Source organism: Vulpes lagopus, chromosome 19 (genome assembly GCF_018345385.1).
Source record: "Vulpes lagopus strain Blue_001 chromosome 19, ASM1834538v1, whole genome shotgun sequence".
NCBI lineage: Eukaryota > Metazoa > Chordata > Mammalia > Carnivora > Canidae > Vulpes > Vulpes lagopus.
The window spans coordinates 50,445,267-50,466,077 of NC_054842.1; the positions used below are offsets into that span (position 1 = coordinate 50,445,267).

Sequence of the window (20,811 nt, forward strand, 5' to 3'; positions counted from 1 at the left end):
GTTTGAACCTTGGCAGCTCAGCCATCGGTTGGTTTGACCTCATGATGTAGTTTGACCCTAAAAGAACTCACACTAGTAAGACCTTTGACTTGCTTTTGTGTGGAAAAGCCGTGACTTTATCACACGCCCGTCTGCAGGAAGAGCTTGCCTGTGGGACCTGAAGGAACATTTTTAAGTGTCCGTTTGTTCACAGAGCTCTTCTCAGGTTCGTCGTGAACGATGGAAAATCCCTCCCAAACAGCACCTGATGCAAAGTCGTTTTTTTGTTTGTTTTTTCCTTCACGGGAGTGGAGTCCAGAGAGCAGCATTCCAGGGCCGGGGGATGGCCTAGGGCCCTGACTCCCTCCACCTTGCTTCTCTGTTCCCGATGTTACTTGGACGTCGACCACCAGTCGGGCCTGTAACCAGCAGGAAGGACAAAGGGCAAAGATGTTGGACCCCTCCATAATAGGATGCTTCCTGGAAGTGACAGTCGTCCTGACACCCTGTTAGCCGGAGCCTGGTGACATGGCCCTCCCTACTGTGAGGGAGACTTCAGCCTCCACGCGAAGGCACGAGGCCGGCCGAGAAGGCTACCCGAGGTCACCTGGGAGACGGGGCCCTCCGATCTCCTGCCTCAGTTCTGATGTCCCCGCAATTCGTGGTCGGACGCAGCAGCCCGGATGATCTCAGCAAGATGCACACCTTATCAGAGCGCTCCTCTGCTTACACCTTCGGTACCGCCAGAAGGGACAACGCATGCCGTGGGCGGTCTGGCACTGCCAGCGTCCTCGATGGCATCATTCCCTTCCTGACTCTATTCTCAAGCAGCACCACGGTGCTTGTCCTTCCCAGCAGGGCCCACAGTCGTAAGAACCACCACAGCTTTATTTTTATTTTCCAGTGGACCCCACAGGCCTTTAGTTTTGTGTCCATCTCATCTCCTCCAGTCTGTGGCACTTCTCCATTCTTCCCTTGCTTTTCATGACTTGGACATGTGTTTTTTAAATAAGTGTTGGCCAGTTATTTTGAAATGTTTTGGGTTTTTCTAATTTTTTCCCTCATGATTACATTGAGGTTACGTGTTTCTGGCAAGAATACCATAGAAGCGATGTATTCTTATGTCTCATATCAAGAGGTACGTGATGTCATTATGAATTATTATTCTGGACGTTAACTTTCATCACCCAGTGATGTCACCATGCTTTTCCACTCTAAAGTATCTCTGTTTCCCTTTGTGATTAACAATTACAAATACTGTTTTTTGTAGGGGCAATATTTTGAGGATCTGAAAATAATGTTTCTCATCATGGCTTGGCCACAAATTTTCACATCCATTGATGATGATTCTTGCCTGAAACAGCTCTTATCGTGTTGTTTAAAAAAATGGTGATTTCCCATTTCCCCTCATCCCTTCTACATTTATTAACTAGAATTCTACTCCCCCCCTCCCCGATTTACTTGTATCAATAGGGACTCAAGGATGTTTATCTCTCTTTGAGTAGAATAATCCAAAACTCTCATTATTTATTCTGTTGCTCAAAATTTCCCAGATTTGACTGCTAGGAGCCACTTTGAGTGGCTTTTGTTTCCTTTTGACACGTCTTTATAATTTTGGGCACTTCCTTATTTTCTGGAACCTCAAGATGTTCCGCGCTCATCTTGTACTTTCTCTGCCTCAGGTCAGTAGTCGGCCGTTTCTCCAAAGACTCCTGTTTCCAATTACCCGAGAATGGAATTTGTAAACCAAGTCTGAGTGCCAGGTGTGTTCCTTGGTGCGGGGGACGTTGTGGCAAATTCAGAATGAGAAATTAAGTTATATTTTAAAGGTCATAGGGCAGTTCTTTCATTTTAAAAGAAATTCTTTGGGTGCTTTTTTTTTAATAGAATAAAAACAATCCTATGTGGTAAATAAGAATCCTCTAATTCATTATTTGAATATTTCAATATTATAATTTAAATTTGCTCAAAGAGCAACAAATATGTATTAGAATGACACAGAAGAGGGGATCCCTAGGTGGCTCAGCGGTTTAGTGTCGCCTTCGGCCAAGGGCGTGATCCTGGAGACCCGGGATCGAGTCCCACGTCGGGCTCCCTGCATGGAGCCTGCTTCTCCCTCTGCCTGTGTCTCTGCCTCTCTCTCTGTCTCTCTCTCTCTCTCTCTGTCTCTCATGAATAAATAAAATCTTTAAAATCTTTAAAAAAAATAGAATGACACAGAAGAGACTGGGGCCACACAGTGTCAGGGTGAATGTTGGTGGGATAGTCCATGCACGATTCACGCTACTAGACACAAACCCCGTGCAGTATCAGTAAGTTAAAACTGAAAGGGAAGACCTCAACAAGAGAGGATTAACAGGCTCATTAAGAATGCTTCATTAAAAAAAAAAAAAAAGAATGCTTCGTAAACAAACTGAAGTATAATTTTTTAACTTATTCACAACTAAAATGACAATGTACTCCATGCTCATTCTTCTCAGCTTCTCCCGTCAGCAGGTTTGATCAGAGTATGTATATTTGTAAAGCCCTTTTACTCTTACTTGGACACATCTCTAAATTCTCTTTCATACCTGGATGGTAGGGATCTGTGTCCTACCATCCAATGGTGATGAACAGATGGAATTATGTCAGTGTTGTTCTAGAGAACGGTCAGGGACTGATAGCCTTTGAACATTTCCTTTCTTAACTCTTCTGAAGATTGGAAAGGGGGAAAAAAAGGCCTCTTCCCAGTGGACTTGCCGGTAACAGCCATCCGGTTGTGAACTCTGATGTAGGCCTTATGTTGCTTGAGAACAACATATGGTAAAAGGAAGGAGAGGTACAAGGGCAGGTGACCCGAGTGGCCAGGACGGATGGTGATTTTCACAATGTTGGGATATTGACTTACTAAAGGCTTAAATTTATATTAAGCTCTAATGACAGAGATAGGGCAGGAATAATTTCCCTCCCTTTACAGACCAGAAAACTAGTGATTATTCAGATGTATGACTTGCCCAAGGTCATGATGTTTGAAAGAGCCAAAATATGATGTCAGATCATCAGACATCACAATTCAGACTCTTTCCACCAAGTTGTTTGGCCTTTCTGGTTTGGGGAGGGGTCCTTGTCCCACATGTTATGCCCTTGGCTCAGATTATCCATGTCCCCCTATTTGTCAGGCAAATTTCTACTAATTTTTAAAAACCCAGCTCAGATGGCTACTTCCTGGGGAAAACTAAATTTTCCTAAGGCAATTAGTATTCCCTCTACTTCACCTTTTCAACACTCTTTTCACAACCAGAACATAGAGGCACATTTTATCATTAGTACCTGTTTCTTCATTTTATCATTAGTACCTATTTCTTCATAAACCCCATTCTCTAGACAATCAGATACTTACAAACTGCTTTTTTATTCTTATTTTTTTCTCTTTGTTTTCTAGTGAATGTACAATTTGGAGACACTTAAGTTTGCTGCCCATAATGGAGAGGGAATAGAAATTGATGAAAATGGAGATGTGACTGGGCACTATGATATTCTGAACCGGCAAGTAGGTGATAATGCAGAGATTGCCTTTGTGAAGGTCGGAGAATGTATACTCACAAACTCTAAGTTTGAACTCATGACGAAAAAGAATGCAACGATATTTTGGAAGACTGAATCAGCAAAGGTGAGTTACTTTGACATCTTCTTCTGTTTATAGACACAGAGAATTGCATTTCTGTATTGTTTCAGGCACTATGGAATATCAGCCATCTGGAGTTGGCTATTCCAAGTCATTTTTTTTCAAATACAGTACATATCTTTTCTTTTTTTTTTTTAATTTTTTAAAAAAATTTATTTATGATAGTCAGAGAGAGAGAGAGAGAGGCAGAGACACAGGCAGAGGGAGAAGCAGGCTCCATGCACCGGGAGCCTGATGTGGGACTTGATCCCGGGTCTCCAGGATCGCGCCCTGGGCCAAAGGCAGGCGCCAAACCGCTGCACCACCCAGGGATCCCCAGTACATATCTTTTCTATATACAGATTCAGGTATTTTGTTTTTGGAGTGGTTTTTTTTTGGACTATAGTTTATTCATTCTATCCTTTTGTTTTTCTTCTCCAAGTACTCCAATCAAAGGCTTTGACTTCCTTTGTCTTGTTTTATCCACTTCCTCTCTGACCATTTTTGCCTTTTTCTTTATTTGTCCAATTCTTTTCATTGTTTCCCTGCCTTTATTCGAGGCCTCTTAATAACTTTGCACTCAAATATCTTTGTTTTGGAATGCCTTATCAATTTTAGTTTCTGAATTGGGTTTCTCTTCAGTTTCTTTCCTGAGTAAAATGTTTTTTTTTTTCTATTTCTTCCAGTTGTATATTTATTTATGTTTTTAATTTTTAAATACCTGACTCAGCATATTTTTGCACTTCTCCAAGTATGTTTTGGAGACTGTTTAATTGTAGTGCCAGAAAATTTATTTAAAATGCTATGTTACATTATTCTTCTGGGCAATGGTTGTGTGTCTGTGTGTTGATGGGAGGGACCTGCTGCAATGTCTTAATTTTCATTTTCTGTTTTCTTCTTATAGTAAACTTACGTCAGGGCACTTACACCTATCTTTGTTCATAGACAAAGGATGAGAGTTTCTGGTATTTTACAAATGCATAATTCTAGTTTTTTTTATTTATTTATTTTTATTTATGATAGTCACAGAGAGAGAGAGAGAGGCAGAGACACAGGCAGAGGGAGAAGCAGGCTCCATGCACCGGAAGCCTGACGTGGGATTCGATCCCGGGTCTCCAGGATTGTGCCCTGGGCCAAAGGCAGGCGCCAAACCGCTGCGCCACCCAGGGATCCCACAAATGCATAATTCTAGACTGCCTTCTTCTATTAGTAGAGTGAAGAGTAGTTCATGTAAGATATGACTTTTTGCCGTAAGGGAAAGCTTAATGTGTCTTTCAGTTTTATGGTTCACTCTTGTTTGTGCAGGATTCTTAATTTCCCCCTCTTCTTTCTCTTTCTACCACATCTCAAAAAGGCACTTCTCCCTCTCCATATACCTTCTAACCCCGGTTGAAGTCGTGTCATCCTGAGACTGGCACCTCAAGTCCCACTTTCAAGACTTTTCCCTGGAGCTGGTACTGTCTCTCTAGTTTTGGACCTGTTTTAACATAGGCTGGGACATTTTCTTTCTAGGAATGATTTGTCTGCTCTCCATCAACCTTACGTTCTCTGTTTTCTCTTACTCTGTCCTGCACAGTTTTTCAAGATTCTGTCCATTTCCTACATACCCAGGGATGAGGGAGGGACTCTAGAAATGGCCTTGCTGGAATTTAATGGCTATTTCTCTACATACAAGAACTTTAAGTTCATAGTATTCTCAGGTTCTTTATGATGCTAAAGTCATGGGTTATGTGTGGTTTTATTTACTTTTTTTGTTTTTTGAGTTTGTATGGTCTTTTTGAGCAGATGTGTGGAGAGACCCCCCAGTCTAGCAGCTACCATTATCCTGGGACAACCCAGAAGTCCTTCTTTCCCTTCCTGATGGTAGTTCTAGAGGAAGTTCATTTCTTCGTCCCTTTTTTCTTATTTATTCTCAGGGTCAAAGAATGTGAGGGAGAATTCACAAACTCATAATATAATTTGGGGTAGGGAACACTAGCTTACCAGTAGAGTATATATGTGGGTGTACATATATGTCAACAAGCTTTGAAGTGTCATTCAAGAAATCTTTTATTGAGAGATTATAGGAGAGAAAGATTCACAAGCTTCAAAATTCTTTCTAAAATACTGTTGTCAAAATTGTTCAGAGAGGTAGTAGAAATAAGGTTTGAGGATTACATGCATCATCTTTGGAGGTAAGCCAGTTATCCTACGTAAAAAAAATGATTATTTTCCTTATTATTATGATCATTATTTATATTGAATTATTGTTATTTATTTGACTTCTTATTACAAATTTTATCCTCCACCTTTGATAGCAACAGGAGGGCTTAAATGTAGGACTGAGAAGTGGTTGGTGAGCTAGAGACTGGCTCCCCTGGGTATGACATAAAGTTAGCACCTGCAGGAGTATTGGAGAAAGTTAAGGGGAAACCTCACTACTTACTAGAAGTCATGAAGAAACCCTATTACTTCCCAGACAGCTGAACTTTTTACCTTTAATGAAACCTTAGTTCTAGGAGAGTGGGACTGGAGGGCCCTTGATACTCAAGTTCAGTGTTTACTATAGGTCACAGTAAAATGATAGGGTGGTGGAAAAACAATGGCAATTTAATCTTCCATGTGGATCTCAGAATGAAGGGACCAGCAGGAGCGAGAGAGCTGAGTGTGGGCATCAGTGCAGCCAGTGGTTTGTCTTTGCTGCTGCCGCAGACTTTTTTTCAGGGGTGTAGGGTCTGTTTTCATCTAGATTCCTATTCATGTATCTTCTCTCTTCCTGAGGGATCTTCCTAAGAGCCCCTAGGTCTAAGTTTCCAAATCCTGCTGGGATAAGATCTGAGAAAAAGTGACAAGGAAATTAAGATTGCTGAGCTCCTACGCTGTGCTAGACACCTAGGAGATCTTTTTAATCTATCTTTTCACCTCTCTTTTTCTTTTTATTCTCTGCTTTCCATGGGTGGCAGTAAACATATATAAACTCATACATACTCACAAAAGCACACACACACACACACACACACACACACACCAGTTCCCTCCTTTCTTGGCCCATCCTTAGGCAGCACTTAAGTACGTTATTTACAGGTTACAAAAATAAAAGATTATCAGCATTGGTCACTGTAGTACCAGCCACAGCTCTCCTCTGCATTTTATTTCTTTGACCTGGAGCTGTTCTGTCCAAATTGGTAGCCCCTAATCACAGGTAGCTTTTAAATTTAAATTAATTAAAAATTAAATTTAATTTAGTTTAAAAGTCAGTTCCTTAGTCACACTGGCCACCTGTGGCTAGCAGTACCATACTGGATATGTAACTCTTCTATCGTTGCAGAAAGACAGAGCTGCCCTAGGCCTAGAGTATTAACTATCTTCTGTGGTCTGGAACTCTCTACCTGAATGGGGCCTGAGATTTTTCACTTTGTATTCCTAGTGCTAAGCATATAGTAAGTACTCAATATAATGTTTTACATGAATAAAAGAGATGTTACTACTTGTTTAGATAAGGTTCATAGAAAACAAGTTCTAGAGACACCTGGGTGGCTCAGCGGTTGGGCGTCTGCCTTCTGCTCGGGGCATGCATGATCCTGGGGTCTCAGGATCGAGTCCCACATTGGGCTCCCTGCTTCTCCCTCTGCCTGTGTTTCTGCCTCTCTCTCTCTCTGTGTCTCTCATGAATAAATAAAATCTAAAAAAAGAAAACTTGTTCTACTAAAAATTGATGGAAGGATAGTAAAATGCCACAGTAGAGTTCCATTTTAATAACATTTCATTAGAATATAATAATTTTATTTTTCTTATCTTCTTTATTAAAATTGGGGATATATTTATATAATGAAATCGGTTTGAATGAATTTGATACAAATTAACTAAGCATCTACTATGAGTCCACCTCTAAAAAACCACTTTCCTGAATTCCAGCCTGAAATGGCAACATAGGAAGACACTGAACTCACCTCCTCTATGGACACACCAAATCTATACCTGTTTATAGAGCATTTCCTCCTGAAGAAGAACTGAAGACTGACCTGAACAGCTTCTGCACAACAAAAGATAGAGTCCACATTGAGACTAAGAGAGATGGAGACGTGGTAGCAAAGGTAACGCCTGCCCCCAACACTGAGAACTACAGTGGGGAGGGATAGTGCCTCTTAGATGACCTGGAGCAGATTTGTCTGCCCTGGGGCACAGAAAAAAAAAAAGCTGAGATTTTAAAAAGCAACTAGAATATGAATAGATTAGCCCTAGAACTGTGCCAAAGAGGGAGGGAGCTGCTGGAGCTTTCTCTGGGTTGGAGGGGCTAGTGAGTGCCAGGGTTTATGGTCCCCCTCCACCTTGATAGTGTAGATGGGAACAGGGTCTGGGCACCCTGCCAGCCTGTTGCCCCAGTGTTTTCTGGGCCCCTAGCCCACACCAGCTTCAGCCATCTCTCCAAGGAGGTCACAGGGCAGTGCATATGGGAACATTTCTAGTCAGTGCCGACTCCAGCTCCAGCTATCATACCAAGGTGACACAGGAGCAGAGCACAGCAGAAGACACCAGGCCCATGCCATTTCAGCTCCAGGTGACTCACTAGGGCACCACTGGTACAAAGCACTCTGGAACCTCCTGGCTATGCCTGCTTTAGCTCCAGCTACCTTGCCAACAGTGCTCCCTGTTCAGAACACCCTGGGAACACCTGGCCTGTGCCTGCCTCAGTTTTAGCCACCCCATCAGAGCACCCCCTGCATGGAGCACCCTGGGACCTTCCAGCCCACATCCTACCCCAGTTTCAGCTGCCCCACTAGGGCAACTTCTGTGCCAAGCACCCTGGGGCATTCTGGCTTATACTCACTTTAGCTTCAGCTGTCCTGCCAGGGCACCCTCTGTGCAGACAGCTCAGCAGCCCCCCACCTTGCACTCATTCAGCTTAAACTGTCCTACCAAGGTAACTTCTCTATGAAGAGCCCCAGGAATATCCCAGTCCATGTCCATTTCAGCTCCTGCCATTTCACCAGGGCAGCCCCAGCACATTTCACAGGGACCCCCAGCCCACATAGCTCTAGCCTGCCAGCCAATCACCAGGCATAGTCTATACAGGGAACAACCATCATAAGACCATTCTTTCAAGTGTAGGAGAAATCACTGTTCCACTTAGTTTATAGAAACAAACATAGAAAGTCAAGCAAAATGGGGAGACAGGACTATTCTCCAAATAAAAAACAAGAGAAAACCTCAGAAAAAGAACTAAATGAAATGAACTGGGTAACAAGGACTAAGGAGGGCACTTCATGGGATGAGCCCTGGGTGGTATAGTATATGCTGACAAATTGAATTTAAATTAAACAAAAATAATCTGTCCAAAAAAAAAAAAAAAAAAAAGAAAGAAAACCTAAATGAAACGGAGATAAAATCTAAAGTAATGATCATTAAGATGTTCATGGGACTGGAAAGAAAAGTGGAAGAACTCAGAACTTCAACAAAGAGGTAGAAAATATAAAAAAAAACTAATCAGAGTTGAAGCATATAATAACGGAAATGAAAAATATGTTAGAGGAAATGGACAGATTAGCAGATACAGAAGAACAGATTAGACATCTGGAAGACAGGGTAATGGAAAGCACCTAAGCAAAACAGAAAAAAGAAAAAAAGAATTTTTTAAAATGAGGAGAGATTAATAACTCTATTGCAAAAATCCTCAAAAAATATTAGCAAATCACAGTGAACAATACATTAAAAGGATCATTCACCACAATCAAGTGGGATTTATTCTGGGAATCTGAGGATGGTTCAATATTCACAAAACAGTTGACATGATCCACCATATCAACAAAATGAAAGATAAAAATCATATGATCATCTCAACAGATGCAAAAGCAGCATTTGACAAAATTTAACATCCATCATGATAAAAACTTTCACCAAAGTGGGTTTAGAAGGAACATACCTCAGTATAATAAAGGCCATATATGAAAAACCCACAGCAAATGTCATATTCAATGGTGAATAACTGAGAGCTTTTCCTCTAAGATCAGGAACAAGGCAAGGATGTCCACTCTCAGTGCTTTATTCAGTATAGTACTGGAAATTCTAGCCACAACAATCAGAAAAGAAAAATAAATAAAAGACATCAAAATTGGTAAGAAGTTAAATTGTTACTCTTTGCAGATGCTATGATACTAATCATAGAAAACCCTGAGGACTACCCCCCAAAAAACCCTATTAGAACTAATAAAGAATTTGGTAAAATTACAGAATACAAAATTAATACAGAAATTGGTTGTGTTTCTATATACTAATAACAAAATAGCAGAAAGAGAATTAAGAAAACCGTTCCATTTACAATTGCACCAAAAAAGATTAAATATCTAGGAATAAACTTAACCAAGAAGGTGAAAGACCTGTACTTTGAAAACTATAAAGCATTGTTGAAAAAAATTGAAGACAACACAAACAAATGGAAAGATACTCCATTCTCATGGATTGGAATAATTAATATTAAAATATCCATGTTACCCAAAGCAATCTACAGTCAATGCAATCCCTACCAAATACTAGCAGCATTTTTCTTAGAACTAAAACAAATAATACTAAAATTTGTATGGAACCCAAAAGACCCTAAATAGCCAAAGCAATTTTGAGAAGAAGAACGAAGCTGGAGGTACTACAATTCCAGATTTTAAAATATACCACAGAGCTGTAGTAATCAAAACAGTATGGATTTGGCACAAAAATAGACATATAGAATCAATGGAACAGGATAGAAAGCCCAGAAATAAACCCACACTTAACTGGTCAATTAATGTATGACAAAGGAGGCAAGAATATATAGTGGAGAGAAGACTGTCTCTTCAACTAATGGTACTAGGAAAACTGGACAGCTACATTCAAAAGCATGAAGTTGGACCACTTGCTTACACCATATACAGAAATAAACTCAAAATGTATTGAAGACCTAAATGTGAGGCCTGAAACCATAAAACTCCTAGGGAAAAAAAAAGGCAGAAATTTCTTTGACATAGATCTTAGCAACATTTTCCTAGATATGTTTCCTCAGACAAGGGAAATGGAAGCAGAAATAAGCTATTGGGACCACATCAAAATAAAAAGCTTTTACATGACAAAGGAACCCATCGACAAAATGAGAAGGCAACCAACTGAATGGGAGAAGATATTGCAAATTATATATCTGATAAGGGGTTAATATCCAAAATACGTAAAGAATTTATACAACTTAACACCAAAAAGCAAATAATCTAACTAAAAAATGGGCAGACGACCCAAATAGACATATTTTCAAAAAAGATACAGATGGCAAACAGACACATGAAAAGATGCTCAACATCACTCATCACTAGGGAAATGCAAATGAAAACTGCAGTAAGATATCACCTCACACCTACCATAATGGCTAGAATCAAAAAGATAAGAAATAACAAGTGTTGGTGAAGATGTGGAGAAAAAGGAACGCTTGTGCACTATTGGTGAGAATGTAAATTGGTGCAGCCACTGTGGAAAACAGTATGGAGTTTCTTCAAAAAATTAAAAAATATAAATACCATATGATCCAATAATACTGGTATTTACCCGTAGACAAAAACAAAAACACTAATTCAAAAAGAGGTATACATTTCTATGTTGATTGCAGCATTATTTACAATAGCCAATATATGGAAGCAGCCCAAATGTCCATCCACAGACGAATGGATAAAGAAGTGGTGTGTATATGTATATAATGGGGTATTACTCAGCCATAAAAAAAATGACATTTTGTCATTTATGACCACATAAATGAACCTAGAAGCGAAATAAGTCATGAGATGCTAGGTGAAATAAGTTAGAGAGAAAAAGACAAATACTATATGATTTCACATATATGTGGAATCTAAAAAACAAAATAAACACACAAACAAGCAAAAAGCAAAAATGAACCAAAAAATAGAACAAACTGATGGTTGCCAGATGGAAGGGGGAGGTGGGAGGATGGACAAAATGGGTGAAGGGGAATGGGACATACAGGCTTCCAGTTAAGGAATGAGTAGGTCATGGGGATGAAAGCTACAGCACAGAGAATATAGTCAGTGGTCTGCAATAGTGTTGTACGGTGACAGGTGGTGGCTACATTTGTGGTGAGCGTAGGGTAACATAGAGACTTGTGGAATCACTATTTTGTGCATGTGAAACTAATGTCACATTGTTTGTCAGCTATACTTTAAAAAAAAAAAAAAAGACCAAGAATATGGGAGCCAAGCAGAAGTTTTCCCTGGTCAAAATTGGACCACTTGAGCATCAATAAGGAAAATAAATACAGTAAAAGAACATACACTTTTAAATCCATAAGTTCAAAAAGATATTCTCCTCCTTCCAAAATTAACCAGCTTTGGAGGATTCTTTGGAACCAACCCATTATTTCAGAAACTACAAGATACAGGAAAAGAAGTAAAATACACACAGAGACCCCCAAAACATTGCCTTCACAGCACTTAGAGTATAATTAATTAATGGGGCCAATATTTATTGAGCACAGTATTATAGATGCTAGATGCTATCCTAAGAACTAGGGATATGTCCCTGCACAAAACAGAACAAATCCCTTACTAATGGTCCTAACATTTCAGTGGGAGAAAATAGGCTATAAACAAGACAAATAGATAAATTATGTGTTATTTTAAAGGGTGATAGTACTGGAGGGAAAAATGTAGTAAGGATTGAAATAGGGAGTGATGGGGGAGACGGTTATAACTTCACATAATGTGGTCTGGGAAGGCCTCCCTGCAGTGACCTTGCAAGTCAGTCCATGCATTATCTGGGGGAGGAGCATTGCAGCAGAGGGAATAGCAACTTTAAAGCCCTGAGGTGGAGGTGAGCTTCATATTTTGGAGGAACAGCAAAGAGGTCAGTGTGGGTAGAAAGACTGAGGGGATGGGAGTAGTGGGAGAAGAGGGAAGAAAGGCAAGAGGGAGTAGGTCACATGGAGCCTTACGGACTGTTTCAGGACTTGGACTTTTACACTGAGTGAAAAGGGGAGCCACTGAAGAGTCTTGTGAGAGGAGAGTAATGGTCTGACCCAGGGTTTAAAGGATCATCTCTTGGGGCACCTCAGTGGCTCAGTCAGTTAAGGGACTGATGATTTTTGGCGGTTAAGTCATGATCTTAGGATTGTGAGATTGAGCCCCACGTTGGGCTCCATGATCAGCTTGGAGTCTGCTTGATATTCTCTCTCTCTCTCCCTCTGCTCCTCCTCCCCCCTCTACTTGTGCCCCCTGTTTCTCAAATAAATAAATAAATAAATAAATAAAATAAATAAATATAAATATAAATAAATAAATAAATAAATAAATAAATAAATAAATAAAATCTTTAAAGGATCACCTGTCTGCCATGTTGCAAATAAACTGAAGGAGTGGGCTGGGGTGGGAGACAAAAGTAGAAAATAGAAAACCAATTAGAGGAGCAAAAAAATATAATCCAAAATAAGGTGGGGGCTTGAGCCAAGATAGATGTGACAGACGTGGGATGTAATAGTCAGATTCTGGGTATCTTTCAGTTAGAAGCTGCAGGATTTGTTGATAGACTGGACTTGGAAGTGTCCTGCATCAAATAATTAGTGGACAGTATAGGGCATGATTTAACTCATGATGGTAAACTGAGTCTGGAGGTTGGTGAACAGATGGGCCTGAGTGAAGGAGATGGTATATATAGGCAAATAATGCAGGATAAGGTTGGAGGTTATGGATGAAGAACGGTGGTGTCAGTGACAGAAATGGGGAATTTGGGAGAAGGAATAGCATTAATAGGGATAGCTTTGGACATGTTGAATTTGAAGTGATGTTGGAAATGCAATGTAGGGACATATTGGAAGTTGAGAATATGGAATTAGAGTTTGGGTGGGACAGGTGGTGGACATCAAGGTTTGGGAGTTCTTAACTAGAGCTGCTGGTTGAAGGCAAAGAGCGAATGAGCTGCTTTATATCAAGAGATAAAAGCAGCAGATTAAAGACCAAACCTAAGAAAATACCCACAGTTGACAAGAAAGGTGGAGGATGTGGAACCAACAAAATAAATAAAAGGCCCAATGGAAGCCAGGAGAGCCTGCATTTCAAGGAAGGGTTGCTCAAGATGCCAAATATTGAAGAGAAACGAAAGAGAAATGTAGCTAGAGGAAAAACTAGCAGACGTGGCAGGTAACATTTTAGTGAGTTGAGTGGATTAGAAGCTAGTATCCTGGGATACTGAGAAACGGAATTGAAAGGCATCAGCTCATTGTTCATGATGATTTTCAAAGAAAGATAGATGGAGAGCTCTTTGCAGAAAACTGGGTCAGGGGAGAGGAAATCCTGTTCATTCTGTGGTCATGCACGTACCTTCCAAGAAGCCTACCTAATACACGCTTCGTACTGCTACGTACCATAACTGGTTCCAGAGATTTCTAATGTTTTTTTTTTAATTGTTATCTAATTCAGATTTAACGTAAAAACTCACTATAGGAAAATTCTGTTTTCCAAAATAAACATCAATGTGATCATTCACTTTCCAAAATATTTATTTCTTTCATGGAAACGACATTTCGTCTCCTTTTGAAATAGGAAGCTCTTCATTTACGTTAAGATACAAACTGATGTATAGGCCTTGCATTTGTTCTTGGTTTCAAAGTGCACATCCATGTGGAATGTAGAGGGATACTTGTATTTGCCATTGAGCTCCCTAAACTCTTTTTTTTTAATTCTTTTTTTTATTAATGAGAAAATATTTGAGTGTTATGCCTTGTCCACATATCTGTTTTTGCCCTGCCAATTTTTCCCACGGAAAAGATCTTTTGTTTTTCTTTTTTACTGACCCTTTATGACACATCTTTGACTTTGAGACCATGTTGGGATGACCTTGTGAGAAGAAATCTTTTCCAGGCTCTTAAGACAAAATTCTTGGGGGTCACTGCCCCCCGCCAAGCAGTAGTAGGTAGGTCAAATTGTCCCTTCCCCAGAGTACCATGGGCACGGAGGCTGGTCTGAGGCCCCAAAATTGGAAAGACCTAGCTTGAAGATGAACTCTGAATTTCTAGATTCAACCACAAGCCTGACATTCAGCAAAATTCCTCTCGAGGCTCTACAGATGTCATTCATTCTCTTTGTCTGATCCTTGTCCAGCTAACTGGGTTCCCCAATATATCACAAAAGCCATAGAAATCCAGATGTGAATTCCCTCAGCGTTTTGTTTGTTTTTAAGAGAAGAAACTTTGTTCCATGCATTGTTTTTTTTTTTTTTTTGTTCCATGCATTGTATTTCTCTTTGCAAGCTTCCTCATTTGGTGTGTACTGATGTACGTCATCCTGGAACCCGGAAGGGGATTCATCAGGGGGAACCCGTATGTCGCTTTGACTGCATCCCATGTGCTGATGGACAGGTGTCACGGGAACCAGGTAGAGATGGCCGTATTTTCCAATGATATTGAAATGCAATTAGAGTAAGCATGTTTTGGTAAAGAGGACTTTAGGAGTCATCCTTCTAAATAGGTGTGAACAACTTATAACAAAAATCATTATAATCTATCAAGCTGTTGGATATACTGTGTAGTGTGTAAAAAACAATAATCTTAGGCTTTAGTTCTAAAGCTGCTGCAGTTGGGAAAAAGATCAGCAACTGTGAATTTAAGAGAAAAGAATGTTAAAAGATGAAATGTGAATAAATGGATTCATGAAAAGTACTTAAAATTATTTCAATTTCTAAAATAGATTAAGCATTAGTTATGTAAAAAATAGTGAATCATTGGAAAAATAAGTGAATTACAGTTCTATATTCTACTGTATTATCTCTAATATGGAATTATAGGATCGTGAATTCTATCCCCAGTGGACTCAAGGCCATAGTTACTTAAAGTTTGCAGGATGAATCTTACAGATGAATTCTGTAACTGCCGCTCTATGAATTCTTCTCCACAACCTGCTGAAATGCTGCTCTTCGTGACCGGGATTTTAGTGGGGTGTGGTATGCTCAGCCTTATGAAGCATGTTGGATCAGGTGTACTTTTACCTCCACTTATCTCTTTCCTTAAAGATAACACAAGTTGTCCTTGTCCTTTGCCAAAAGACCCTCAATAGCAATTTATTTCAAGGAGAATTTTTAAACATGTAAAATTTTCCCTAAATGGAAAACAGGTGCACTGTAACCTGAACAACTCCCTGGACCTCACGTGACGCAGTCTCCGCACTGCGCTACATCAAGAGAAGTCCAGTCCAGTAGTCAGAGCGATTGGAAGCGAATTCCAATCTTCAGCTGCACCTTTCAAAGAACCTTAAAGAGATCCATTTGATAATTTGCCATGAATTCATCTCAAATAGCTTTTTCTTATGTTGTAATAATCTCCCTCAGAGCCTCTGGCCAGCTGAAGGCTGCCAACTTTTTCTCAACTTTAGTCAACATGGTTACTATTTTTGTTTTCCTCCTCAATTCTCACTCGTTTGCTGCCTATTCTTTCTGGAATCTGTATCTGGAGGGTAGAGAGGGGGAAGCGGAGGAAGCAAAGACAACATGCGCTCAGCAGGTGGGAGTAATGTTGAATGGAAGGTTGAAAATACTTGTATTTTAATCAACCTTATCACAACCCTCTTGATTGTTTCACCTTTGTAGCTTAATTTTCTCATACGTGGGAAGCCATTTGTGGATTGTTCTAGGGTTTATGAGGATACACACCTCCCTTCTCAACTGGATAATTGGAAAAGAAGGAGGGATCTTACTGGAAAAGGCCCATATAGGAAAGGCAGAAACCAAGAAGGCGGACTGAATTCCCAACACTGAAAATAATTCTCTATCTGTAATATTAGTTGCACACTCTAAGACAATTGTACTGCTGCTTTTGCTTTTCTTTTCTTTCTTTCCTTCTTTCATAAATTTTTTTTAAAATTTTATTTATTTATGATAGTCACACCGAGAGAGAGAGAGAGGCAGAGACACAGGCAGAGGGAGAAGCAGGCTCCATGCACCGGGAGCCCGATGTGGGATTCGATCCCTGGTCTCCAGGATCGCGCCCTGGGCCAAAGACAGGCGCCAAACCGCTGCGCCACCCAGGGATCCCTCTTTCCTTCTTTCTTTCCTTCTTTCTTTCTTTCTTTCTTTCTTCCTTCCTTCCTTCCTTCCTTTTCTTTCTTTCTTTCTTTCTTTCTTTCTTTCTTTCTTTCTTTCTTTCTTCCTTTTTTCTTTCTTTCTTTCTTTCTTCTTTCTTTCTTTTTCTTTCTTTCTTTCTTAAGATATTAGTACATTCTATATAAAAGATCTCAATGAGTCCTGCACTAGGTCTTTGGCTGCTCTGAGCTATTCGCAGATGAAGGGGACAATGGATTTTCTTGCAGTCCATCCTCTTCTTTGTTCATTAGGTCAAAGGGAGTGTGAACAATGTAATGAAGACTATTGGTCAAATGCACAAAAGAGAATGTGTGTGCTGAAAGAGGTGGAATTCTTTGCTTATGATGAGGCCCTGGGCGACATGCTTGTCATTCGCTCCATCTTTGGGGTGCTTCGGTCTTGGCAGTCACAATTGTGTACGTGATATACAGGCATACGCCACTTGTGAATGCCAGTGACCGGGAGCCAGGCTTTCTCATTCAGCTTTCTCTTGTCATCCCACTGCTGTCTTCCATGCTTTTCATTGGCAAGCCATACAACTGGTCCTGCGTGACCTGCCAGGTCACTTGGCAGTGGGTTTTTCTCTTTGCCTGTCTTGCATTCTTGGAGAGACTATTTTACTGTTTTAAGCCTACAGGATTTCTTTTTTTTTTTTTTTTCAATTAGCAAGAGGGTTTATTGGACGTTTGCGCAAACGGGCTCTCCGCCTCCGAAGAGGAAGAGAGCCGATTAGCAATTACAGGTATCTTTTAAAGGCAAAAGGAACAAAAAAAAAAAACCGCTTAAATACAAAAGAACCTCGGGAGTCGCATAGCATTCAGGTTATTGATTTCACAGAGGGTCAACATGAACCTATTCAGGGACATTCCAATCAGGGTGTGGGGGGAAATGGTTTTCTTATTGTAAACAGAATGCTTTTAGTTGCTAAAATTTCAGGAAGGCGCCTGGATGGGCTGCCTCTGGATTAGGGCTGGCCCTACTTACAAGGGGCGAGGTTTCTTCATTCCCTCCTCTTGTTTGGGCTGATTTTAATCTTAAAATCTTAGGGAACATTTATTTTTTTCAGTTAGGGGGGCCCGACATTGCTGAGTTAATACCAGAGCTTGGGTAATAGACAATCTTTCTCGGACGAAATGGAGCAGCCGGTTGAGGATGCAGGGGCCGAAAGTTAGCAGCAGGAGCAGGATAACTAGAGGGCTCGTAATGGTAGAGATTAGGGTGGTCAACCAGGGAGACTGATTAAACCAGCTTTCAAACCAGCCCTGCTGGGCCTCCCGGTCCCTTTGTCTTTTATTTAACCTTTCCCTGAGTTTGGCCATTGAGTCTCTGATGACTCCAGAGTGGTCTGCATAGAAACAGCATTCCTCTCCCAGGCCGCACAGTCCTCCCTCTTTCAGGAATAGTAAATCCAAGCCTCTCCTGTTTTGGAGTCCTACTTCTGAAAGTGAGGTGAGGGACTGTTCTAACTTAGAAACGGACTGCTCTAGTGCCCGTAGATCCTCATCTACAGCTGCCTGGAGTTCTATATAACGTCGTGAGCCCTGGATCAGAGCAGCTGCGCCAGTACCCACTCCAGTAGCGACCCCTAGTCCCAACATAACGACTAGGGTTAGGGAGACAGGTTCGCGCCAAAAACGGGTGGGATGTTCATCATACTGATTTTCTAGAGTTTCAGCAGGGTGAGAGAACACCCTGGGTATGATCTGCACCATGACACAGAAGTCGTTTGAGCTATTTAGAACCTTAGGTGACACACAGGGGGTGAGGCCTTTGTTGCATGCCCACCAAGTTCCCGGCTGGGGCACCAGGTAAGAGTCAGTCCCTAAAATCGGGGCGGTAGTGTTGCAGAGTTCCTGGTAGCCCTGGGTGAGTATAGTTAGCCTTGACAGTGATGTAATCCCAGGAGGAGGAGGGCCTCCCATCCTGTGTCCCCCGTAGTCTTGCACCCCCAATTTTTACAATAGAAGTATTCCCCTCCTCCACAGGTGGGATTTAGCCTGCGATCCCTGTGGTACCCGGGACAGACATAGAAGGGAAGAGTGCTGAGCATGGCCCTTCTGTCAGGCGTGCCACATCGCCCCCATGGGTCTAATCCCAGTCGCCCTGGAGGGCTTTCTCGGTTAGGGGCTCTAGAGGTGTCCAAGTATCCCTCTAGGTCCCATGGGCTAGGGGCCCCTATGGTTAGCTTGCATAGGTCAGGATATAGGTTAGGCCACCAGGTTCCCACGGGGGCGGTCTTAGTTATAGACCAGACCTCGTCACCCCCAGACGTTAGTACCTGCCAGGTTAACCTTTTGAGGGCATCAGGGTCACCTTTGGCGGAGGTGAAGAGCGCTAGGAGAGGTAGCGAATATAACAACTGTCATTGAACAATTTTTGAAAGTCTTATCTTGAGCGGGTTTTGGGTGCGGTGGAGCTTCCATTGGGGTGGCTCGCCCGGTCCGTCCTGGCTGGCGTCAGCGGTGCTCGTTGATGGGGCGCGCTTGACGTGTGAGGCGTGGACCCAAGCAGCAATGCCGTCTACCTGTAAGGCGGTTGGGGTGGTCAGTAGTACAGTGTATGGGCCCTTCCAGCGGGGCTCAAGGGTCCTGGACTGATGTCTCCTGATGTAGACGGAGTCACCGATCTGGAACGGGTTGTCTCCGGGGCGGTAGACAGCTGCAAGGGGTTTCCAGATCTGGCGCTGGATAATCTGGAGGCCTTTAGCCTGTCCTCCTACCGGTCTTAGGATTGAGCCTGGGGCGTCTCGGATCCCGGACGAGCCCCCAAATGTTGGACCCTGGCTCACGGGTGCCAACGTGTCCCGGCGGACGCCCCAGAGACTCAGACCCCAGACAGGCAGATGCAACAAGCAAGAGGGTTTATTGAACGTTTGCGCAAACGGGCTCTCCGCCTCCGAAGAGGAAGAGAGCCAAGCCTACAGGATTTCTAATTCTAAAACCCAACTTATATCCATCCACTCCTATTATCGGGAAGTCTTTGCTGATCTCTTGGTTTACTTGAGATTGGCATATGTTTAGCCTACTTAGTATTAGAGCTCCCAAGATTGTACAAGAACATAGAATCTCAAAATAGAAAGATCATTTTTTTTAAAGGTTATTTATTTATTCATGAGAGACAGAGAGAGAGAGGCAGAGACACAGGCAGAGGGAGAAGCAGGCTCCATGCAGGGAGCCTGACGTGGGACTCCATCCCGGGTCTCCAGGATCACGCCCTGGGCTGAAGGTGGCGCTAAACCGCTGAGCCACCCAGGCTGCCCTAGAAAGATCATTTTGGAATGTGATAAAGGTTCTATAGAGTTTTTATGCTCTATGTTTGGGATTGATATCTTCCTGGCCTTGCTATGCTTTCTCACAACCTTTGTTGCTCACCTATTGCCGGGTAATTACTATGAAGGAAAATGCATCTCGATTGGAATGCTGGTCTTTTTCATCATCTGGATCTCTTTTGTCCCTGCTTGCTTGAGCACTGAAGGCAAGTTCAAAGGAGCTGTGGAAATATTTGCAATCTTGGCATCTAGCTATGGTTTGTTGCGTTGTGTATTTGCTCCTGAGTGTTTCATTGTTTTTCTGAGGGCAACAAGGACCACTGATGAAATTGTGGGTGGAAGAGTCTCCACTATAGATAAGAGCATCCAACTGACTTCAGCCTCTGTGAGCAGTAAGCTTAATAATTCCACAGAGTCAACTGTTGTGGGTGACTAGAGTTGTGAGTTACACGTGTCCTTCAATGCTGCAATGGTGATATGGTTCAGTGTTCCCTTTCAGGTTGCTCCTGCAGCCTGCTCATGCTCTGGGTAATATTGAAGATTTGGGTTCTACTAGTATGATCCTGGCATGGAATGTGAAATCTCTAAGATACCATTTAGCAATTAGAATACCTGTTACTATTGAAACTATAAACGACTCCATTCAAAAATTTCATGATACTTTGGTATGAGGAGTGTAATGTGGAGGGTACAAGTAACCTAAAAGGATGAATTTAAAAAAAAAAACCTGGCTCTTGAATATATTTATTTTTATATCATGGGTATCTGGTCTAAAAATGTACATCAAACAAAGTCACCTTGTGGGGACCAAAAGAGACATCTTGTTAATGCTTCTATGGAATAGATAGTTTTA

The 20,811-nt window shown here is 41.6% G+C and overlaps 1 protein-coding gene across 1 annotated transcript; it reads left to right on the forward strand.

The window, feature by feature from the left end:
- The first annotated feature begins 3,403 nt into the window (after window positions 1–3,403).
- Window positions 3,404–20,394, forward strand: LOC121478700 (vomeronasal type-2 receptor 1-like). Its single transcript, XM_041733897.1, is given in 8 exon segments — window positions 3,404–3,628; window positions 14,868–14,991; window positions 16,942–17,082; window positions 17,085–17,255; window positions 17,258–17,312; window positions 19,602–19,681; window positions 19,684–19,762; window positions 19,950–20,394. Coding segments are annotated over 8 exon segments (1,320 nt in total).
- The last annotated feature ends 417 nt before the right edge of the window (window positions 20,395–20,811 follow it).